The sequence below is a fragment of the Pogona vitticeps genome, chromosome 6 (genome assembly GCF_051106095.1).
Source record: "Pogona vitticeps strain Pit_001003342236 chromosome 6, PviZW2.1, whole genome shotgun sequence".
Lineage (NCBI taxonomy): Eukaryota > Metazoa > Chordata > Lepidosauria > Squamata > Agamidae > Pogona > Pogona vitticeps.
In genome coordinates, this window is record NC_135788.1 from 103,373,204 (window position 1) to 103,390,896 (window position 17,693).

At 37.4% G+C, this 17,693-nt stretch overlaps 2 protein-coding genes across 2 annotated transcripts; both read left to right on the forward strand.

Annotated features, from left to right (window-relative positions):
• The first annotated feature begins 1,315 nt into the window (after window positions 1-1,315).
• On the forward strand, window positions 1,316-3,457 carry LOC110091072 (olfactory receptor 10C1-like). Its single transcript, XM_020815046.3, has one exon. It carries the CDS (start codon window positions 1,721-1,723, stop codon window positions 2,711-2,713), a length of 993 nt encoding a protein of 330 aa, XP_020670705.3. The 5' UTR covers window positions 1,316-1,720; the 3' UTR covers window positions 2,714-3,457.
• Window positions 3,458-5,648: 2,191 nt separating this feature from the next.
• Window positions 5,649-16,651, forward strand: LOC110091071 (vomeronasal type-2 receptor 26-like). The gene is made up of 7 exons (XM_078378744.1): window positions 5,649-5,660; window positions 7,235-7,401; window positions 8,558-8,849; window positions 10,417-11,277; window positions 11,862-12,089; window positions 12,209-12,260; window positions 14,359-16,651. The coding sequence occupies exons 1-7, from the start codon at window positions 5,649-5,651 to the stop codon at window positions 15,270-15,272; spliced, it is 2,526 nt and encodes an 841-aa protein (XP_078234870.1). The 3' UTR covers window positions 15,273-16,651.
• Window positions 16,652-17,693: the final 1,042 nt, after the last annotated feature.

The following is a 17,693-nucleotide window of genomic DNA, read 5'->3' on the forward strand; positions in this document are numbered from 1 at the left end:
CCATACGTCACCATACCAATCTTCTAATTTAATATCGTCTTTGTCTTTCCAAAACCTAACTATTAATATTCTAGCACTTGTCATAAAGTTAGTAATCAATTCCTTCAAGTAATAATCAAGATCTATCTTTTCAAAAATTGACAAAAAAGGAATTTTAGCATTAAATTCAATATCTTTACCAAATATATCACATATTTCCTTAAAATGTTAATTTTCTAGCTGAATGCATTTACAATGGGAATAATCCTTATGTAATAGTGATCATAGTTATGGTAATAATTATTTCAACTCTATATGATTGCATTACAATTCCAAGTCCTTTTAAATCCCAAGGGACATGCCTGCAGCCTCATAAAGACTGAGACACTGTGTATTAATTGATTGTTTGTTCACAAATCTTCTGTCTTGCCAGCACATAACAAGATGATTTCAAGACAGCAATCTCACAAGTTCTACATGTCTCAAATCTGACATTTACTCCATATCCTTCAGCTGGTTGTACAAAGAATAGGAACTCACTGAGGTAAGTTCAAGTTCATGTTTCTTTATTTGCATTAGCTATATACCTTTGCAGGCTATATATCACATAATATCAAAAAAATAAAACTAATACTGTACTCCAAAACCAGGCAGAAAAATACATCAGACACAACAGGTGTGGCACAGGACTGGCTAAGATCTATACAGTAAGTTAAGATTCAAGGCACAGAATTAGACCTAATTTTGATAGAAACTGTCAGATGCTTTGAATGCTGTACTGTCCCCTGTTTGGTCAAAATAGAAGAACAGGAGATACATACAGGAGAAGTCTCAGATAGAAATCAGTAATGTAGTGGTGAACATTTTCCATAAATCACTGTTCAAGGAGCAGAATAACAGTACATGTGCGAGTGCTTCATTGCCATCAATACACGGGAATGTGTGATTTTGCAGTAGAGACCTCTAAAATCACCTGCAAATTACATGTTGAGCAGATCATGAAATTCTGCACTTGAAAAATGTTTTCAGGCTGTGCTTTGGGTCAGTCTTATCCTCGCTGCTTGGATTGTCAACTCGATTAAGGTAATAAGAAAAGTGTTTTATCTGATCCTAACAAGCGTTATTCTGGCAGAAGGAGTTGGGAGGTGGATGCCCCTCTATCCATCCCTCCATATTTCCATTCTTTTGCCTCTCCTTCCCTTCATTTCTTGCTGATGATATAAGCCAATATTTTAAAAAGGATTCCCTAACAATCAAAGGTTAAATACATGCAATTTGAACACCCAATAAGTGAGGAATTTGGAAAAGGATCTGTCCCTGAACAAGCCCATGGAATCCAATAGTGCACAATTTTTGACTCAATGGCCTAGTTCCAGATCAGTCTAATAGCTAGGTGATGAACAATCCACTCTCTACCCTCACAGCTTGAAGATTTTGTATGCATTCGAGTGCCCAGACATTTGTTCTTGGTTTCACCTTCACAGATTTTTTTAAAGCAGTCATCATATGGTATCTCTTTCTGTGCATAATGTTATTTTGATTGCCTTACAGAGCAAAGGCTTGAATTGAGGTTATCAAGAATATAACTATAACTGCTGTGGAATACACATGAGAAAATGCAAATGGTTTTTGCAACATCATCAAGAATATCATTTTGCTTTGCAAGAGTGATCTGCAAAAAAAATAACACTAATTTATAATGGTTTCAGTAACACAAAGCAAAAGTAAAGAGTAAGCATGGATGAAGGAGAAGACTAGATCGACTAAGGATGTGAAATATGTTACTGGCAACATGAGTAGGCAAGGAAATGCCACCGTTTTCTCTGGATTTGTACTGGTAGGATTTGCAGAGACTCAACAGTTTCGTCTTGTGATCTTTGTCGTGTTGCTCTGTCTCTATATGGCCACCTTAATGACAAACATGATGATTATTCTGATAGTAAAATCTGACCCTGTCCTGAGCACCCCAATGTATTTCTTCCTGATGCACCTAGCCTGCTTAGAGGCTTGCTATATGTCAATCATCATACCCAAGCTGTTGGAGATTTTGTTAATGAAGACTACCATTATTTCTTTCCAGGGATGTGCCATACAAATGTTTCTTTTCCTGTTTTTTGGAGTTGCTGAATGTTTTTTTCTAGCTGCCATGGCCTTTGACAGGTATGTTGCAATATGTCACCCGCTGCGCTACACGATCATCATGAGCAGGAATGTTTGTTGGACGATGGTGACTGGCTCATACACATGTGGGACTATTGTTGGGCTGGTCCACACCACTGTCACATTCCGTATGCCATTTTGTGGCATGACAGTCAATCATTTCTTCTGTGAGATACAGCCCCTTTTGGAATTGGTTTGTGGAAACACGTTCTTAAATGAAGTCCAAGTAATTGGAGTGGCCCTGATGGCTATCATGCTACCATTCCTACTGATCATCTTATCTTACATTGGCATTATCTTCACTATCACAAAAATGCCAACCTTGGATAGAAGATATAAAGCCTTCTCCACATGCTCCTCACATCTAATAGTTGTTGTTCTCTTCTATGGCACAGCTAGTTCCATGTATTTGAAACCCAAATCCAGCTACTCTCCACCAGTTGACAAGGTTCTATCATTTTCTTACACGGTTATCACCCCTTTGTTAAATCCAGTTATCTATAGTCTACGGAACAAAGAAATCCAGGGAGCCCTGAGAACATTGTGGAAAAAAATGGCTTTGCAGAAACTGTAAATGTGGATTTATGTGTGGAGGGTTGAAAAAGGTGTGGTAAAATAAATTTGAACATATCTCAGATTATTGAGATCTTTTGTTTTATACGCAATTACATGTTGGGCTGTTTGGACAGCCAGTTTCATCTGTATCATTCCTAATGGACACAGAATTCACTTAATTGATCTTCAAGTAAAGTATTTTACTCTGTTAAGTACAAAGGCTGTGTCTCTCCAACAATGTTACATTAGTCATGCTTATTTTCTGATTGTAGCTAGTAAATGGTCCTTCCTTGAGTTGAAACCTTAAATCTTGCATACCTCTGGGAAACCAATTTCCACATTTGTATGACACACATTATAGTACATATGTTTGCTATTTACATCAGGATCATGTTGAGGCTTATTGTTTATTTATCATGATTCAGGAACTAAGTGGGATTGTTGGGGATAGGGGATTTTGGAGGTCACACATTCAGAGATTGAACATACTGTAAATCTAAGGTTGAGAAATCCAATTTTATAATAACCTTAGTACTGCAGACCTGGAAGGGACCCTATGGATCATCGAGTCTAGCCTGATGAAGAGACAGAGTCGGGAATCAAACTCCCAATCTAAACCACTGAGCTACTCAGCAGATCTCAATCTACTCTTTCTTTCCCTAATAGATTTCTGTTATCACACACTACATAACAGAGATCAAAACTCTATGGCTACTGAGCATACTCAGTTGTTGTTTGGCTGTTTTGGCTTGCTTGCTTGATGTTTTTGTTTTCCCTATTAGATTTTCCTTATCCTCTCAATATTTTTTTATTTTAATTCTGCAACAGAAACTATGTTAAAGCCAGTGGTTCTCAGAGACCATATTGTAACCACACATCTGTCATAGCTCAGCATTTATGTTTTCTGCTGCTATTGGTCCATGATTCTATGTGTGAAGATCCATTTAAGTATTATACTGGTTCATTTTGTACTGATTAACTTAAAAGTGCAAAATAATTAGAACAAAGTGCAAAGTAACATCAGTTTGGTAAATATAAAATTAAGTGCAAATATATGGCAATTAGACTTGTATTTTCTGATCTGTTGCCTTTGTTTTGGTCAGAAGTGGGTATCAATGGATTGACAGTTATGGCAATTAAGTGGTAAACTGATCCCTGTTCCATGAGCTAAGATTCCAATTTACTGCATTATTCTATACAAGCATAATAGGTCTTCCTTGTGTTGGAAACAGCTCTACCTATGGAATTTCGCAAGTTAAAAGGTGTTTGTTTGTTTGTTTGTTTACTGATATAAGTAAAATGAATTTTAAAAAGAATTCAGAAAGAGTGGGTGAGAATTCCAGACTTCACTGCAGGTACATGATCTATACAGCAGGAAGAGTATATGTCCTGGATTGCTTTTCAAGTTCTTTCCTGAAGAATTTTCATAAATACCATATCTGGTATATTACAAATTTGAGATTTTAAAAATTAAGATGCATGTGTCAATGACACTGACAAATTTTTCTCACCTGTTCTTTTGGCCATTGTAATACAGCAGCCACTGAGGTAATATAGATTTGCCTGCTTCCTTCTTTCTTCCTGGGATGGAAAATGACAATCTCCACAGCTCTATTTCCACCCTTTTCTATAAAGGAAAAGGTAATAACCAGATGTAGCTTTCTCACCATTTTAATCTTCTTCCTCCATGCCAAAATTAAATGAGGTAGGCCAATGAAACACAATCAAGAACCCCTTCATTTGCAACCTGCTAATGGAATTTTGCCCCCTTTCCGGAATCTCACTGAATGTAGTGTATCTTTAGCAGCAACAACAATGGAGCAAATCACACTCAGTGCCCATTTATCTCTAAAACCACCAGTGTAACACACCTTAAATATTACCATTTACATCTGTTATCAAAGCACTAAAATATTTAATGTGGTGATACAGTGGTGCCTCGCAAGATGATGTTAATTCGTTCCGCGAAAATCGCTGTCTTGTGAAAACATCGTCTTGTGAAATGCGGTTCCCCACTGGAATGCATTGAAATCTATTTAATGCGTTCCAAGGGGGGGAAATCGTCGTCTTGCGAAAATCGGCCATAGGAAAACCGTTTTGTGAAGCGCAGACCCAGCTGTCAAAATTGTTGTCTTGAGAAAAACCATCCCTAAAAAAAAACCATCTTGCGAAGCACGGACCGAGACATTGTCTAGCGAAAATCGCCCATAGGGAAAACCGTTTTGTGAAGCGCTATAGTGATCGCAAAAACCCATGGTCTTGTGAATTAACCGTTTTGCGAGGTAATCATCTAGTGAGGCACCACTGTACATACTCATGCAAGGATATATTTTATAATCATGATTCTGCGTAAATGAAGAGATATCTTTTGCAGGTGGTAATATGTTGATTTCATAAGCCAAGGTACGAATTACATTTTCTGTGCTATTCTGGCCTATATGAGTGTTCACGCTATTGTCAGCTTCAGCAAAGGGCAGCTTGAATGTTCACAACACCAGTAGCAGCAGTCAAGATGGTCTACTGGATATCATCATCTGCTCACTATCATTCATAAAATGACACCATGCAAAGGATAATCCCAAAAGCTGACTCCATTTTTCATCAGAAAGCCACTTCTCACCCAAATACACCCAATTGTCAGGGCCGTTTTTCAAGTATGAATTAAAGAAAAAAATATTTTAAAACCGAAAACAAGAAGCTATACAAATATTACAGAAGAATTAAATAAACATGTTATTAAAATGGAAACATTATAAAACATATTTTTAAAATAACAAAAACCACAAGCAGTCAATTTTGAAAGTGTTAGAGCCAGTCAAAAATTGTGAACATGGGGAGCTGGCTATTTGAATCACGTTATTGTAAACAATTCTAAAACAGAGGCTTTTGCGTGTTTTCCTAGATACAGTGTGGGTTGTTAAGGCTATAGCTTAAGAAAGTGATGGGAGAGTATTATGGGTGACAAAGTAAGTGGGAACCTAAAGGAACAAAATCCAACTTTTCTCTGTGGTCTTCAGGTTCTCTTTCCTTTGCCACAAGAATATGGTGACTATGTAATCAAAGTTCTTTTGGATTGTGGCTCTGTCCCAAATATAACACTAATTTTAGCAGTTAACAAAAAAAGTTAGCTGAATAGCTCAGTGAGTTAGGCATCAGGATTCAGAACCAGAGATTGATTTCAGTTCTTCACTGTGTCTCCTAGGAGACAAGTCAGCCTTTTCGGTCTTAGGTAAGCTGCACAGTCCCAGAAAACCTCTTGAAGGGAGGAGTAGTAAAACCTTTCTTAATTGTTGTTGTTGTTTAGTTGTTTAGTCGTGTCTGACTCTTCGTGACCCCATGGATCAGAGCACGCCAGGCCTTCCTGTCTTCCACGGCCTCCCGGAGTTTGGTCAAATTCATGTTGGTAGCTTTGATGACACTGTCCAGCCATCTCATCCTCTGTCGTCCCCTTCTCCTCTTGCCGTCACACTTTCTTATCATCATCATCATCATCATCATCATCATCATCATCATCATCATCATTATTATTATTATTATTATTATTATTATTATTATTATTATTATTATTATTATTATTATTATTATTATTATTATTATTATTATTATTATTAATAATAATAATAATGATAATAATGATAATGATAATAATAATATTTATATTTATATTTATATTTATATTTATATTTATATTTATATTTATTTATTTATTTATTTATTTATTTATTTATTTATTTATTTATTTATTTATTTATTTATTTATATCCCGCCTATCTGGTCGGTTAAGACCACTCTAGGCGGCTAATTCATGTTGGTAGCTCAAATTCATGTTGGTCTTAATACTCTATATGTATAAATACCTGGAATGGCTTGCCGTAAGTTGTAAGCTATAATAATAATTATTAAACAAGTCAATGACACTATTCCAGTTGGCTGAAAAGTTTATTCAGCCAATGTGCAGAGATCTGAAAACTATTGATCCTTGGACAGGGGACATGTGGTCCAGAAATGTAACTTTTCCAAACTCTTCCACGCAAGCTCTGAACATGCTGAAACTTTTCTTCACTTTTACAACCAAAGGGGCTATCAAATTAAGCAGAAACTTTTCCTCTACAAAGGTTCTAGATAGATATATTTTTTAAAATCAGATGGTCGACTACAGAGAGAAAACCAAACACTTTGGAGAGGTAATTATCTTCCCTGTTATTACCCAGAATACTGTAATTGACACTCTTCTACACAGACGTCTCACATGACCAAAGAAAAGAAAAAGAAATCAGTCACAAATTCAGATCAAAGCTTGCTGTGTCAATTGTAATATAAATAGTTTTTCTGCCACTCACTGCAAACTAGCCCAAGCCAACCATAGCTCCATCATCATGTGGTTGATTGAATTCATTCTGGAAATAGGTGTATCTACTGTAGCGTTCACCCTGTCTAAGTATATTATGTGAAACATTTTGGTGGATATGAATTTCCTTTCCAACAGATTTGAAGATATAAGATGCTTTTCTTCCTCATCTTGCTTCTGTCCTTCTTTCAGACAACATACATGCTCTCAAGGGTCAGCTGCAAATCAGCAACACAAAGATACAATGATGGCTATTTTAAGCCAGGTAATCATATTGTCAGTGCCGTTTTATCTTTACGTGCTGTCGGGCTTCCAAACGAATTCTTCAAAACAGTACCCGGGAGTGGTCTGCAGTTTGAGTAAGTGAAGATGTAGCTTGCATTAAGTGCATCCATTCAGATTGTGAACTTGCTTGATACTATATGATTGTCAAATACATTTGTATAGAAGATACTAACAGAACTACCCTTTGTGTGTTTACCAAGCGGAAAAGGCAGCAACAGGTTTAACAGAAATTGCTCCCAAACAGGAGCACACAGGAGTCCAGCTGCTGGAGTTTGGTGAGATTGATTTCAAAAGGGTGATAATCCACTCTGGATCTCATTCTAACTTTAGCAGGAGCTATCGAACACGTGCAACCTGTTTGGGGGATAGAGTTCAGCACCTTAGATAGCTCCTTCAAAGCTCTGGTAAAAATCCAAAGCTGATGTACTACCTAACTAGTCTTCACAGCCTGCAGTCTTCATCCCGTCTGGACAAACGGTGGGTGAAGGCTTGGGGCCAGTTCGTTAAAGAACTAGTGCTGAAGAGTTAGAAAGAAAGAGAGATCACTACAGCATGAGTTGTTTTTTCGTTTTATGCATTTCATAAAAAACAAGCTAAGCCCTTGCTTTCACTCTACTCTGATATATTAGAATGCGATTTATTTCTACAAATATTATCAAATATATCTGGATCCCCAATTTTCCCTGCTGCATTTCTTTTCTCTTGTCACCACCTACTGCCGCATCTCAGTTCTAAATGAAACCTGGCCTTTGCTTCCATGTTAAAACAGCAAGGCAGATGAGTTTCTCATGCTTTTCTTGACAGCCTGCTTTATATTTTCTTTATTCCTTATGTATAAGATAAGAACAAAATCTGGGCCACATGAAAGCCTGCAATAAAACTCCTAACCATGGGAATGGTGACTGTCTACTGAGTTATTATTAAGCTGAATTGGAAGCCAGACATTCTGAAGACCACTTAGAGGTGAACATGGACATGCTAGTGTTGCTATTATAGGGGTACCACTGGAATGAACATAATCCTCATTAAGAGTAAAACATCTGTTTAGTGGAGAAGAGCATTGATACAGATCAGATTACATAATACTGTATTTGAAGTATCATTAGCAAATTTCTATTTCCTTTTAAGGGCAATTTTAGGTGTTTTACAGGAATTATGAGTGCAGTGCTTCCAATTTTATATTATCAATGTTCCAAGGTTAAGAGTGAAACTATATTGCTTCCACTGTAGGTTGGTGAGAAAGAACTACCAGCATGCCTTGGCTCTTATTTTTGCCACAGAAGAAATCAATAACAATCCATATATTTTAAGTAATATCACCCTGGGCTTCCACATCTATGACAATGTCTTCAGTGACAAATTCAACTACGATGTCACTCTTTCTTTGTTGTCTATTAAAAAAGAAAACTTCCCAAATTACCGATGTGGAAGGCGATACAAAATGTCTGTTGTTGTCGGAGGACTAAATTCTAGAACGTCCATGCAGATGGCCAGTATTTTAGGTCTCTACAAGATCCCCCAGGTAAGAATCCATGGGCAGAGTAAAAGAATGCTGTGTAGGAATTCATCACACAAAAAATTGCTACTCAAATACCAAGCAACAGCCAAATGCCTACAAAAACAAGTAAATCAAAGGCAGTATAAGTGCTTTTGGTAGGGCAGGCTGCATCACTAGGCACAATGGTGTCATAAAGAGTTCTCAAATTCTTACTTATTAATTTTTCAGTATTGTACTTTTTCTGGTGTGCAAGAGGGCTGCTTTGGGTGGTCCAGGGCACAGTGGAGGTATAGATTGTCAGGTAGCAAAATGACAGTTCAGTTCATTTGGTGGAGGCTGGACATTTCTAGGTTTTAATGTCATTTTTCCAGCACTCCTGTTCAATCATTCTGGAATCTGGAATCATCAACATAGTTCACGAGGTGAAGCTATCTTTGCTCCTCTCCTTCATCACTTTGCTCACTCAGACGATGAAGGATCTGAAGTAGAGACGTGTAGGCTCTGAACATGAGCAGGAAATCTAGAAAATCTGGGTTCTATCTCGTGTTTATAGGCTGCAAACAAGTGTACGATACTTTTCTTCTCCAGACATGTTGCTATTTACACAAGAAAAATAGTAAGACACGGTAGAGCTTATCTTCCTCCACAAAGAAACTAATGATTCCTTGGTTGTTCTGGGTTTTTCGGGCTCTTTGGCCATGTTCTGAAGGTTGTTCTTCCTGACGTTTCGCCAGTCTCTGTGGCGGCATCTTCAGAGGACAGCAACCTGTGCTCAGGTTGCTGTCCTCTGAAGATGCCGGCCACAGAGACTGGCGAAACATCAGGAAGAACAACCTTCAGAACATGGCCAAAGAGCCCGAAAAAGCCAGAACAACCATTAGATCCCGGCCGTGAAAGCCTTCATGAATATAATGATTCCTTGTTACCATATGACTGTCTAAAGCTGTATTCGTATTTGGATAAGCCCATTTAAACACCTGACATGCCTATAATGACTGTGAGCTCCATCATCAATGCTTTCAAATGAGACAAGCCAGTAGTGTCTCTGCTTGGGATGTAATAAATATTCTCTGTAATTCTTCATTGTCTTCAGCTTAGGCTACCTCATATTAGACATCTCAGCTCAATTTGAACAACAAAAGACAAGTGACATTCCCTACCCTTTAATTTTCAGTAATCATATTTGTGTAGAACTGTATTTCCCTTTGAGGAGAAAAGCACATCCCTTCAGCAAGTGCTAAACAGCTAGGTAGATGTTTAAAAATATGTCTTCCAGTGCCTCTGAGCCTTAAAATATCTTGCAATAATGCAGCAGCCTTCCTCATCTGACACAACTTGAATTATTTTCATTAAAGTGTTGTTTATACCAAAGATTTTTGTTGCTGCAGATTTTTTGCTGTCTGGTCTATGGTAGGAGATAAGAATAGCATCATGGTTTCTTGGCCTCACATGTGAGGATGAGACAAGCAACAAATTACATTCCTAGTGCCTTCATGATAGAATTGAAAGCAATTATTATTTTTTTAAAAATGGTGATTTGTTTTGTTTTTCTCATGTTTGGAAAAAAAATCTTCATGTTATTCTTTTCCAGCTCACTTATGGTTCGATCCACGCAATAATGAGTGATATGATTCAGTTCCCATTTTCCTATCAAATGGTCCAAAATGAAGCTGTCCAGTATGATGGGATAGTGCAGCTGCTACTATATTTTGGATGGACGTGGGTTGGTCTCATTGTTTCAAATGATAACCACGGGGAAGAGTTTGCACAAGCTGTGAAATCAATTCTTAGTAAATACAGTATCTGTGTAGCCTTTTTAGAAAAGGCTCCACCTTTCTCTATGGCTGTAGCCAGTAACGGATCCCCATACTATATATTCAATAATGTACAAACTTTGAACAGTCTTCTTTGTACAAAAGCCAATGTGGTTGTTGGGTATGGGGACACATCTTATATGCTTGGTTTAGAACTATTGCTCCATCACAGTGAAAAATTAACCAGGAGCTTGATACAGAAGATTTGGATCACAACAGCACAGTGGGACTTCACTTCACAGGTTTTTCTCAGTGCCTGGGATGTCAAATATTTCCATGGTTCCTTGTCTTTCACCATCCACAAAAATGATCCTCCAGGATTCCAGAGCTTTCTCCAGAACTTTAACCCCTATAAGCACTCTGACAGCAGTTTTATCCAACAGTTCTGGCAGGACGCATTTGGTTGTGTAGTCTCTAATTCCTACAAGAGCACAGAAAAACTGAACATCTGTACAGAGAAGGAAAAGCTGGAAGGCCTTCCTCAGACAATATTTGAAATGACTATGTCGGGCGAGAGCTATAATATCTACAATGCAGTTTATGTCTTGGCATATGCTTTGCATACCATTTATTTATCAGAACATGTGAGGTGTTCAGGAACATCTGGACTGGAACATGAGATAATGCAGCCGTGGGAGGTAATAATATAATACCAGTACATTATCAGTAGACAGCTTTATGGTTAGTCATATTGGCCAAACTCCTATTGTAGACTTGTATAAAAGTTGAAGAACAGTCAAAATCCTGCTCTGTGGTTAATATCAGCAGACTTGAAATGGTGCAACTCAGAGCAGCTAGTTGCTGCTAATTAATTAGCCTCTGTTTGACTTCCTCATTGAACGTCAGTCTAGTGGCTTGATACACAACCAAGAATCTAAGCAAGTGAATGCTAATTAGTGACCATTTGATGCTATGATTATGTCATTTTCATTCAACAGGTTAAAGTTCAGAACAGGACTTTGGCCATTATTATGTAATTATGTCTAATATACTTCCCATTGAATTAAATGGGTTAGAAATAACATTGGACTTATCCTAGATTTTCAGAATTTAACACTGGAAAATTATGATACCTGTAACTGCTATGGGTTGAATCTAAAGAAACACAATAATAGTCCTTCTAAGAATGTATTTTTAATCAATGTGAAAAGCACATAGAACCTTTGTTCTTTAAAAACCTTTATCCCTTAATGCAAAGATGAGGTTCCCTTTTGCCTTCTAGCTTCACTCATTTTTGAGAAAAATCCATTTTAACAACAGTGCTGGAGATGAGGTGTTTTTCAACGAAAACATGGAATTATCCACGGGATATGACATTGTTAACTGGGTCACATTCCCAAATAAATCCTTTATCCAAGTGAGAATTGGAACACTGGCTTCCCAGGCTTTCTCTGATCAAAGGTTTATTGTAAATAAAGATGCCATTACATGGCCTAGCATCTTCAACCAGGTAGGTACTGCAGATTTTAGGATCTTGAGCAATGATGCAATGCCAGTGGTTAAAGCAACAAACAACACATTTCCTGGGATTGTAAACCACAGTCTTTGGTGATGTTTCCATTTCAACAGCTGCACCTGAGCTTCAATAGTGTTCCTGATAAGGCCGATAATATGTCTGTGGGTACAAGCCTGGATGTGCATGAGTCTATTTATTCATGAAATTTATGCCTCAGCTTTCTTCAAAACAAAACACAAATATATGCAAATCTATAAGCAAAGCATATTAAAAGCAGAGTTAATTTTTTGTTTACTTAATGTAAGATTGCCCATTGTTTAAATTACATAACCAATAATTGAACCTCCTACAACAAACCAGCTTACAGCCCAAAGACCTATTGCAATAAAAAGGCTGGCAGGGAATGATAGAGGCTGAAAGCAATTGCTAAGAAAGCTTTTACCGAGGTCCACAACAAACATGATTCGAACCAAGATAATAGCCATCTCTGAAGTTCCAGGACCTAGAGATATACTTGAGCAGTATAAGGTATACGTAAAGGTTGCCCTTGGCATTTAGTACAGTCGTGTCCGACTCTAGGGCACAGTGCTCATCTCCGTTTCCAAGCTGTAGAGCCAGCGTTTTGTTTGAAGACAATTTCCATGGTCATGTGGCCAGCATGACTAGACACGGAATGCCGTTACCTTCCCACCATGGTGATACCTATTTATCTACTCATATTTGCATGCTTTTGAACTGGTGTAATTTGCTCTCCAAAGTTTATGATTAAAAATAGAACAGTTATATCTTAAGGATGCTGAGAAGTAATTCAGAAATTACACATGCTGGCCTCACACATTGCATCCTCATTTTTATTGATCTATTGGAATTATTTATTTTTAATTTATTTTTATATGCCCTTTTTTCTCCCAACACAGTGACACAATTAAATCAATACACAATTAAAAGCACATTGGGGTATAATATTTTAAAAAACATTTTAACTGTTTTCCACAGTGCCCAGTCAGGTAGCTATTGTTAACTGCCAAAAGTAACTAGACACCATCACAAATTACCTATAAGATAACTTTGTTTCTGCTTGTTACATTGCCTTTAAAATGTAATTTTGCTATACCCCACTAACAAAAATGATTTTGCATTTAATTATTTTATGTTCTTTTAATGTACACTAATTTACCTTTTTTACAACTGAGATGAGTAGAAGTTAAATCTGGATCTACATACATAGATTTCTGGCTGATTTCTAGCTGCAGCTGATTGACAAGGATTTTTAATTAATAAGAGCAGCAAAAAATCTCTCTCAACCAGCTTGAATTATACTGCTGAAATGAAAAATGTGGATGAGTTCAAATTTTTCTTTTTCTTTTTTCCTATAAAAATCTTCAGGTATGAAAATTCCTGTTCATTTCTGATATTCAAATCAAGGACTTGTGTTCAGGGTTCTTGAATACTACGTATTCAGTTGGTAGACCATAAGATTCTAGCAAACATGAAAAGAATGCCCTACAACATTGAAGACTTTCCTCCATTCCTTGATAAAACAGAGGTTGAAAATAAAATACAGTAAATAAAATAAAATAAAATACAAGACTTCGTGTTCATTTGGTTGAATTGAATGGAATTCTCTTTTATTTATGGTTAGACATTGCCACAGTCAATGTGCTCTGAGAAATGCCATCCAGGATACCACATGAGGGTTCTTGAAGGATATGCATCTTGTTGTTATGATTGTATCTTGTGTCCAGAAGGGATTATTTCAAACCAAACAGGTAGGTGACTCCAATAATGTTTTTCAGTATTTTTGAGGAAGAAACCTCTGCTTCTGAATTCTCCCAGAACAAACAAGCAAGTGAGCAAAAATGAAATAATAAGATTTGTTTAACTGCAATGGTGTATTTTCCTGCAATGCAATATATATTTTGGGTGTTGTTTTTTTTTAATGACCACTCATATTCATGCAAGTTTTGTATTTTGAAGACATTCATCAGTATTATATAGTACCTTTATCATCAGCTGGGATAATTAAAAATGCATCCCCAAATGTAAAAATACATGCATATTTTAAATACATCATCCTAGCTCTTTCATGCTAATATATTTCAGGGGGAACATGATTACTTGATTGAATGTAAAATCAAACATAGCTGACCAATCACACATCAAGTACTGAAGGACCACTATTTAGGTTAATTCCCAGGTAGCGATTCAGTGTTTATCACCATCAATTTGAACTTTCTAAATAATTTTTCTCTGCTTCTTTCAGATGCACATAATTGCTATAGGTGCCCTGAAATTGAGCATCCAAACAAGCATCAAAATAGATGTATCCCTAAAGCTATAGCTTTTCTTGCTCATGATGACCCCTTAGGGATCAGTCTGATTTCTGCTACGCTATTTTGTACCCTGCTGACAGCCTCAGTGCTTGGAATATTTATTAAGCATCAGAACACGCCGATTGTCAAAGCCAACAATAGGGACCTTACCTATCTTCTGCTAATTTCACTCTTGCTCTGCTTCCTTTGTTCCTTACTGTTCTTTGGACGACCCAGCAAGATAAATTGCCTACTCAGGCAAACTGCTTTTGGGAATGTCTTTTCTCTGGCACTTTCTAGTGTGCTAGCCAAAACAATCACTGTGATCTTGGCATTCAAAGCCACAAATCCTGGAAACAAGTGGAAGAAATGGGTGGGCAGAAGACTGCCCAGCTACCTTGTCCTTCTTTGTACTATTGTCCAAGTTGTCATCTGTGCCATATGGCTAGGCACTTCTCCCCCATTCCCAGATCTTGACATGGTCTCACAGACTGGGCAGATTGTGGTACAATGCAACAAAGGCTCAGAAACTATGTTTTACACTGTCCTGGCCTACATGGGTGTTCAGGCACTTGTTAGCTTCACCGTGGCCTACCTAGCCAGGAAATTGCCCAGCACGTTCAATGAGACTAAATTTATCACCTTCAGCATGTTGGTGTTTTGCAGTGTCTGGGTAACCTTCATTCCAACTTACCTGAGCAGCAAAGGCAAATATGTCGTAGCTGTGGAGATCTTCTGTATCCTGGCCTCCAGTGCGGGATTACTGAGTTGTATTTTTGCTCCCAAAGTATACATTATTTTGTTGAAACCAAATATGAATACCAGAGGCCATTTGTTTAAGAACAGTTGCAGTAAATGCCATTAGTAGAATGATATTGTAGTGAATCACACTGAGTGCCCATTTCTCTCTGAAACGATCAGTGTACATACCTTAATTGATACAGTTCACAATTGAATTAATGGTCATATCACAGGTTTGTTTATTGTAGTAAAAGATGCACATGCATATATACATAACAAGGATGTATTTTATAATTATGATGGTGGGTAAACTGAGAGTTGTCTTGTCCAGGTGGCAATATGCTGATTTTGTAAATAAAGAAATGAATTAAACTTTTACCCATACAAGCAGCTACTTCCTCTGCAGATATTCAGGAAAAAAAATTCTTGCTTTGATTTGGATTCCTGTGTTGAGCAAGAGGTTGGACTTGATGGCCTTATAGGTCCTTTCCTACTCAATTATTCTATGATTCTATGATCTCTCGCCTTTTTAACTTCAGTCAACCAAATGAAGAAGTCCTCAGTAACCACAGTTTCTTATTACTCAACCTCCACTGTTCTTTAGATTCAGAATAATGGGGAGAAGAATTTGGGAAAGAAGCCAAAAGGTAATTAAAAAACTCTTCTGGGAATTCTGTAGTAACTTCATGTGCAGTTTTGTTTGCCCTGCGTAAAGCAAAAACCAAGAAATAAGTGAGTAAACAAACAAAATAGAGAAGGACAGGAAATGTAGTGGATGAGAAAACTAAAAACATTTTTCTCTGAAAGGAAAAGTAAACAGTGTATTGTCCTTAATGTAGAAGATTATGAAAAACTAGATACAGTGATACCTCGACTTACGAACGTCTCCACTTGCGAACGTTTCAAGTTATGAATGGCTCCGGTCGCAAAATTCAACTTGCAAATTGAGCCTTGACTTACGAACGGAAAAAAAAACTTTCCTGCCCCTTTTTTGACCTAAGTTCATCTTAGGTCAAAAGAAGAAGAAAAAATTAAAAAATTCTCCCCCTAGTGGTAGAGTACGGATTAACCGGCTTTGCATTAGTTCCTATGGGAACTAATGCCTCTACATACGAACAGCGCCTCAACATATGAATGAAAAACAGCCTGAACTGATTAAATGGTTTTCAATCCATTCCTATGGGAAATCTTGCCTCGACTTATGAACTTTTTGACGTACGAATGCCGTTCCAATATGGATTAAGTTCATAAGTCGAGGTACCACTGTAACTGCTTTTCATGAGGTAGTGCTGTTGCCAGTAAAATGGTGGCCTTTCCACTTCTGGTCTGAAGCCACCATTTCAAAATGACAGCTGCGTGTCATTTCACTCCTCAAGGAAAATATTAAAAGTTTACTGAAACTTCAAAGTGTCTTCTGTCCTACTCTAGCCATGAAGTGTTTCCCTTAGTTTCAGAGCTAGGGATGTGCACCTTTACAAAGCCCACCTCCATATACCATCCCCTTTTAAAAATTCTACAATATATCCTGCTCAGTTTTGTTGTTCAGGGATTTTTGTAAAGTAATGAAATATAGTCTATCAATTTCTTATCACAACAATACACCCACAGCAAGACACACTAATCACCCATCTACAGAAAAAGACAAAAGCCCATCTCACAGCCATAAATACTCCACTTCCAAGCCAACTACACCAGAGCACAGAGTGCTGTCCTCTGAAGATGCCGGCCACAGAGACTGGTGAAAAGTTAGGAACAACAACCTTCAGAACCTGGCTGAAGAGCCTGAAAAACCCACAACAACCAATGTTGTTATTATTGGTCATGTTACATTATAGTAATGGATAAGGAAGACTGCAACTGAGGGGCACCATTGCCTCTTGCATATGCTTGCATAATTATAGGGGGTAAGGACATTCTGTCCAACATTGGGTGGGCAAAATAAAAAGGAACTCTCCCTCTTTCCTTTCCCTGTATACCATGGTAGCACTCCAAAAAAAGCTCAGGGCAATGTTTTCCCAGGACTGTGGATCAAGTTTTAGGAGTGTACAAGTGGCTGCAGTGGGCAAGAAAGGTCACTCTGATACTCACTCAGTTCCTTTAGTGGATATTCCCCCCCCCCAAAAAAAATCTAACCATTATATTTACATGTTCCAATTCAGACTTTAGTCAATGAGGTGTAGTGAATAGAACAACTGATTAGGACTCAAGAGACCTGGGTTCAAGTCCCTGCTCATCCATGAAAACTCACTGAGGATGTGGAACTGATAAAACCTCTTCTTAAACATGTCATGTACCTTGAAAGCCCTATTAGGGTCATGATAAGTCAGTTCCAACATAACAGCGCATAACAACAACAAATTTAGGCTTTGGAGAATTTTAAAATATTGATATCAGTTAGACATGGAGACAAATATAAAAATGAATCACAGTATTCATTGAATATCGCTGATTTGTCAGATATTCATCATTTCAAATTCATCAGTTCCAGAGACCCCAACAAATATGAATGGAGAAATATAACCATTTCATATTTGTTAATTTGTAA

Excerpts from the sequence above, each read along its gene's own strand:
- LOC110091072 (XM_020815046.3), top strand. The coding sequence starts at position 1,721 with ATGAAGGAGAAGACTAGATCGACTAAGGATGTGAAATATGTTACTGGC.
- LOC110091071 (XM_078378744.1), top strand. Across the intron at positions 7,402-8,557 it reads GGGAGTGGTCTGCAGTTTGA|GTTGGTGAGAAAGAACTACC; the intron begins GTAAGTGAAGAT and ends CTTCCACTGTAG. Across the intron at positions 8,850-10,416 it reads GTCTCTACAAGATCCCCCAG|CTCACTTATGGTTCGATCCA; the intron begins GTAAGAATCCAT and ends ATTCTTTTCCAG.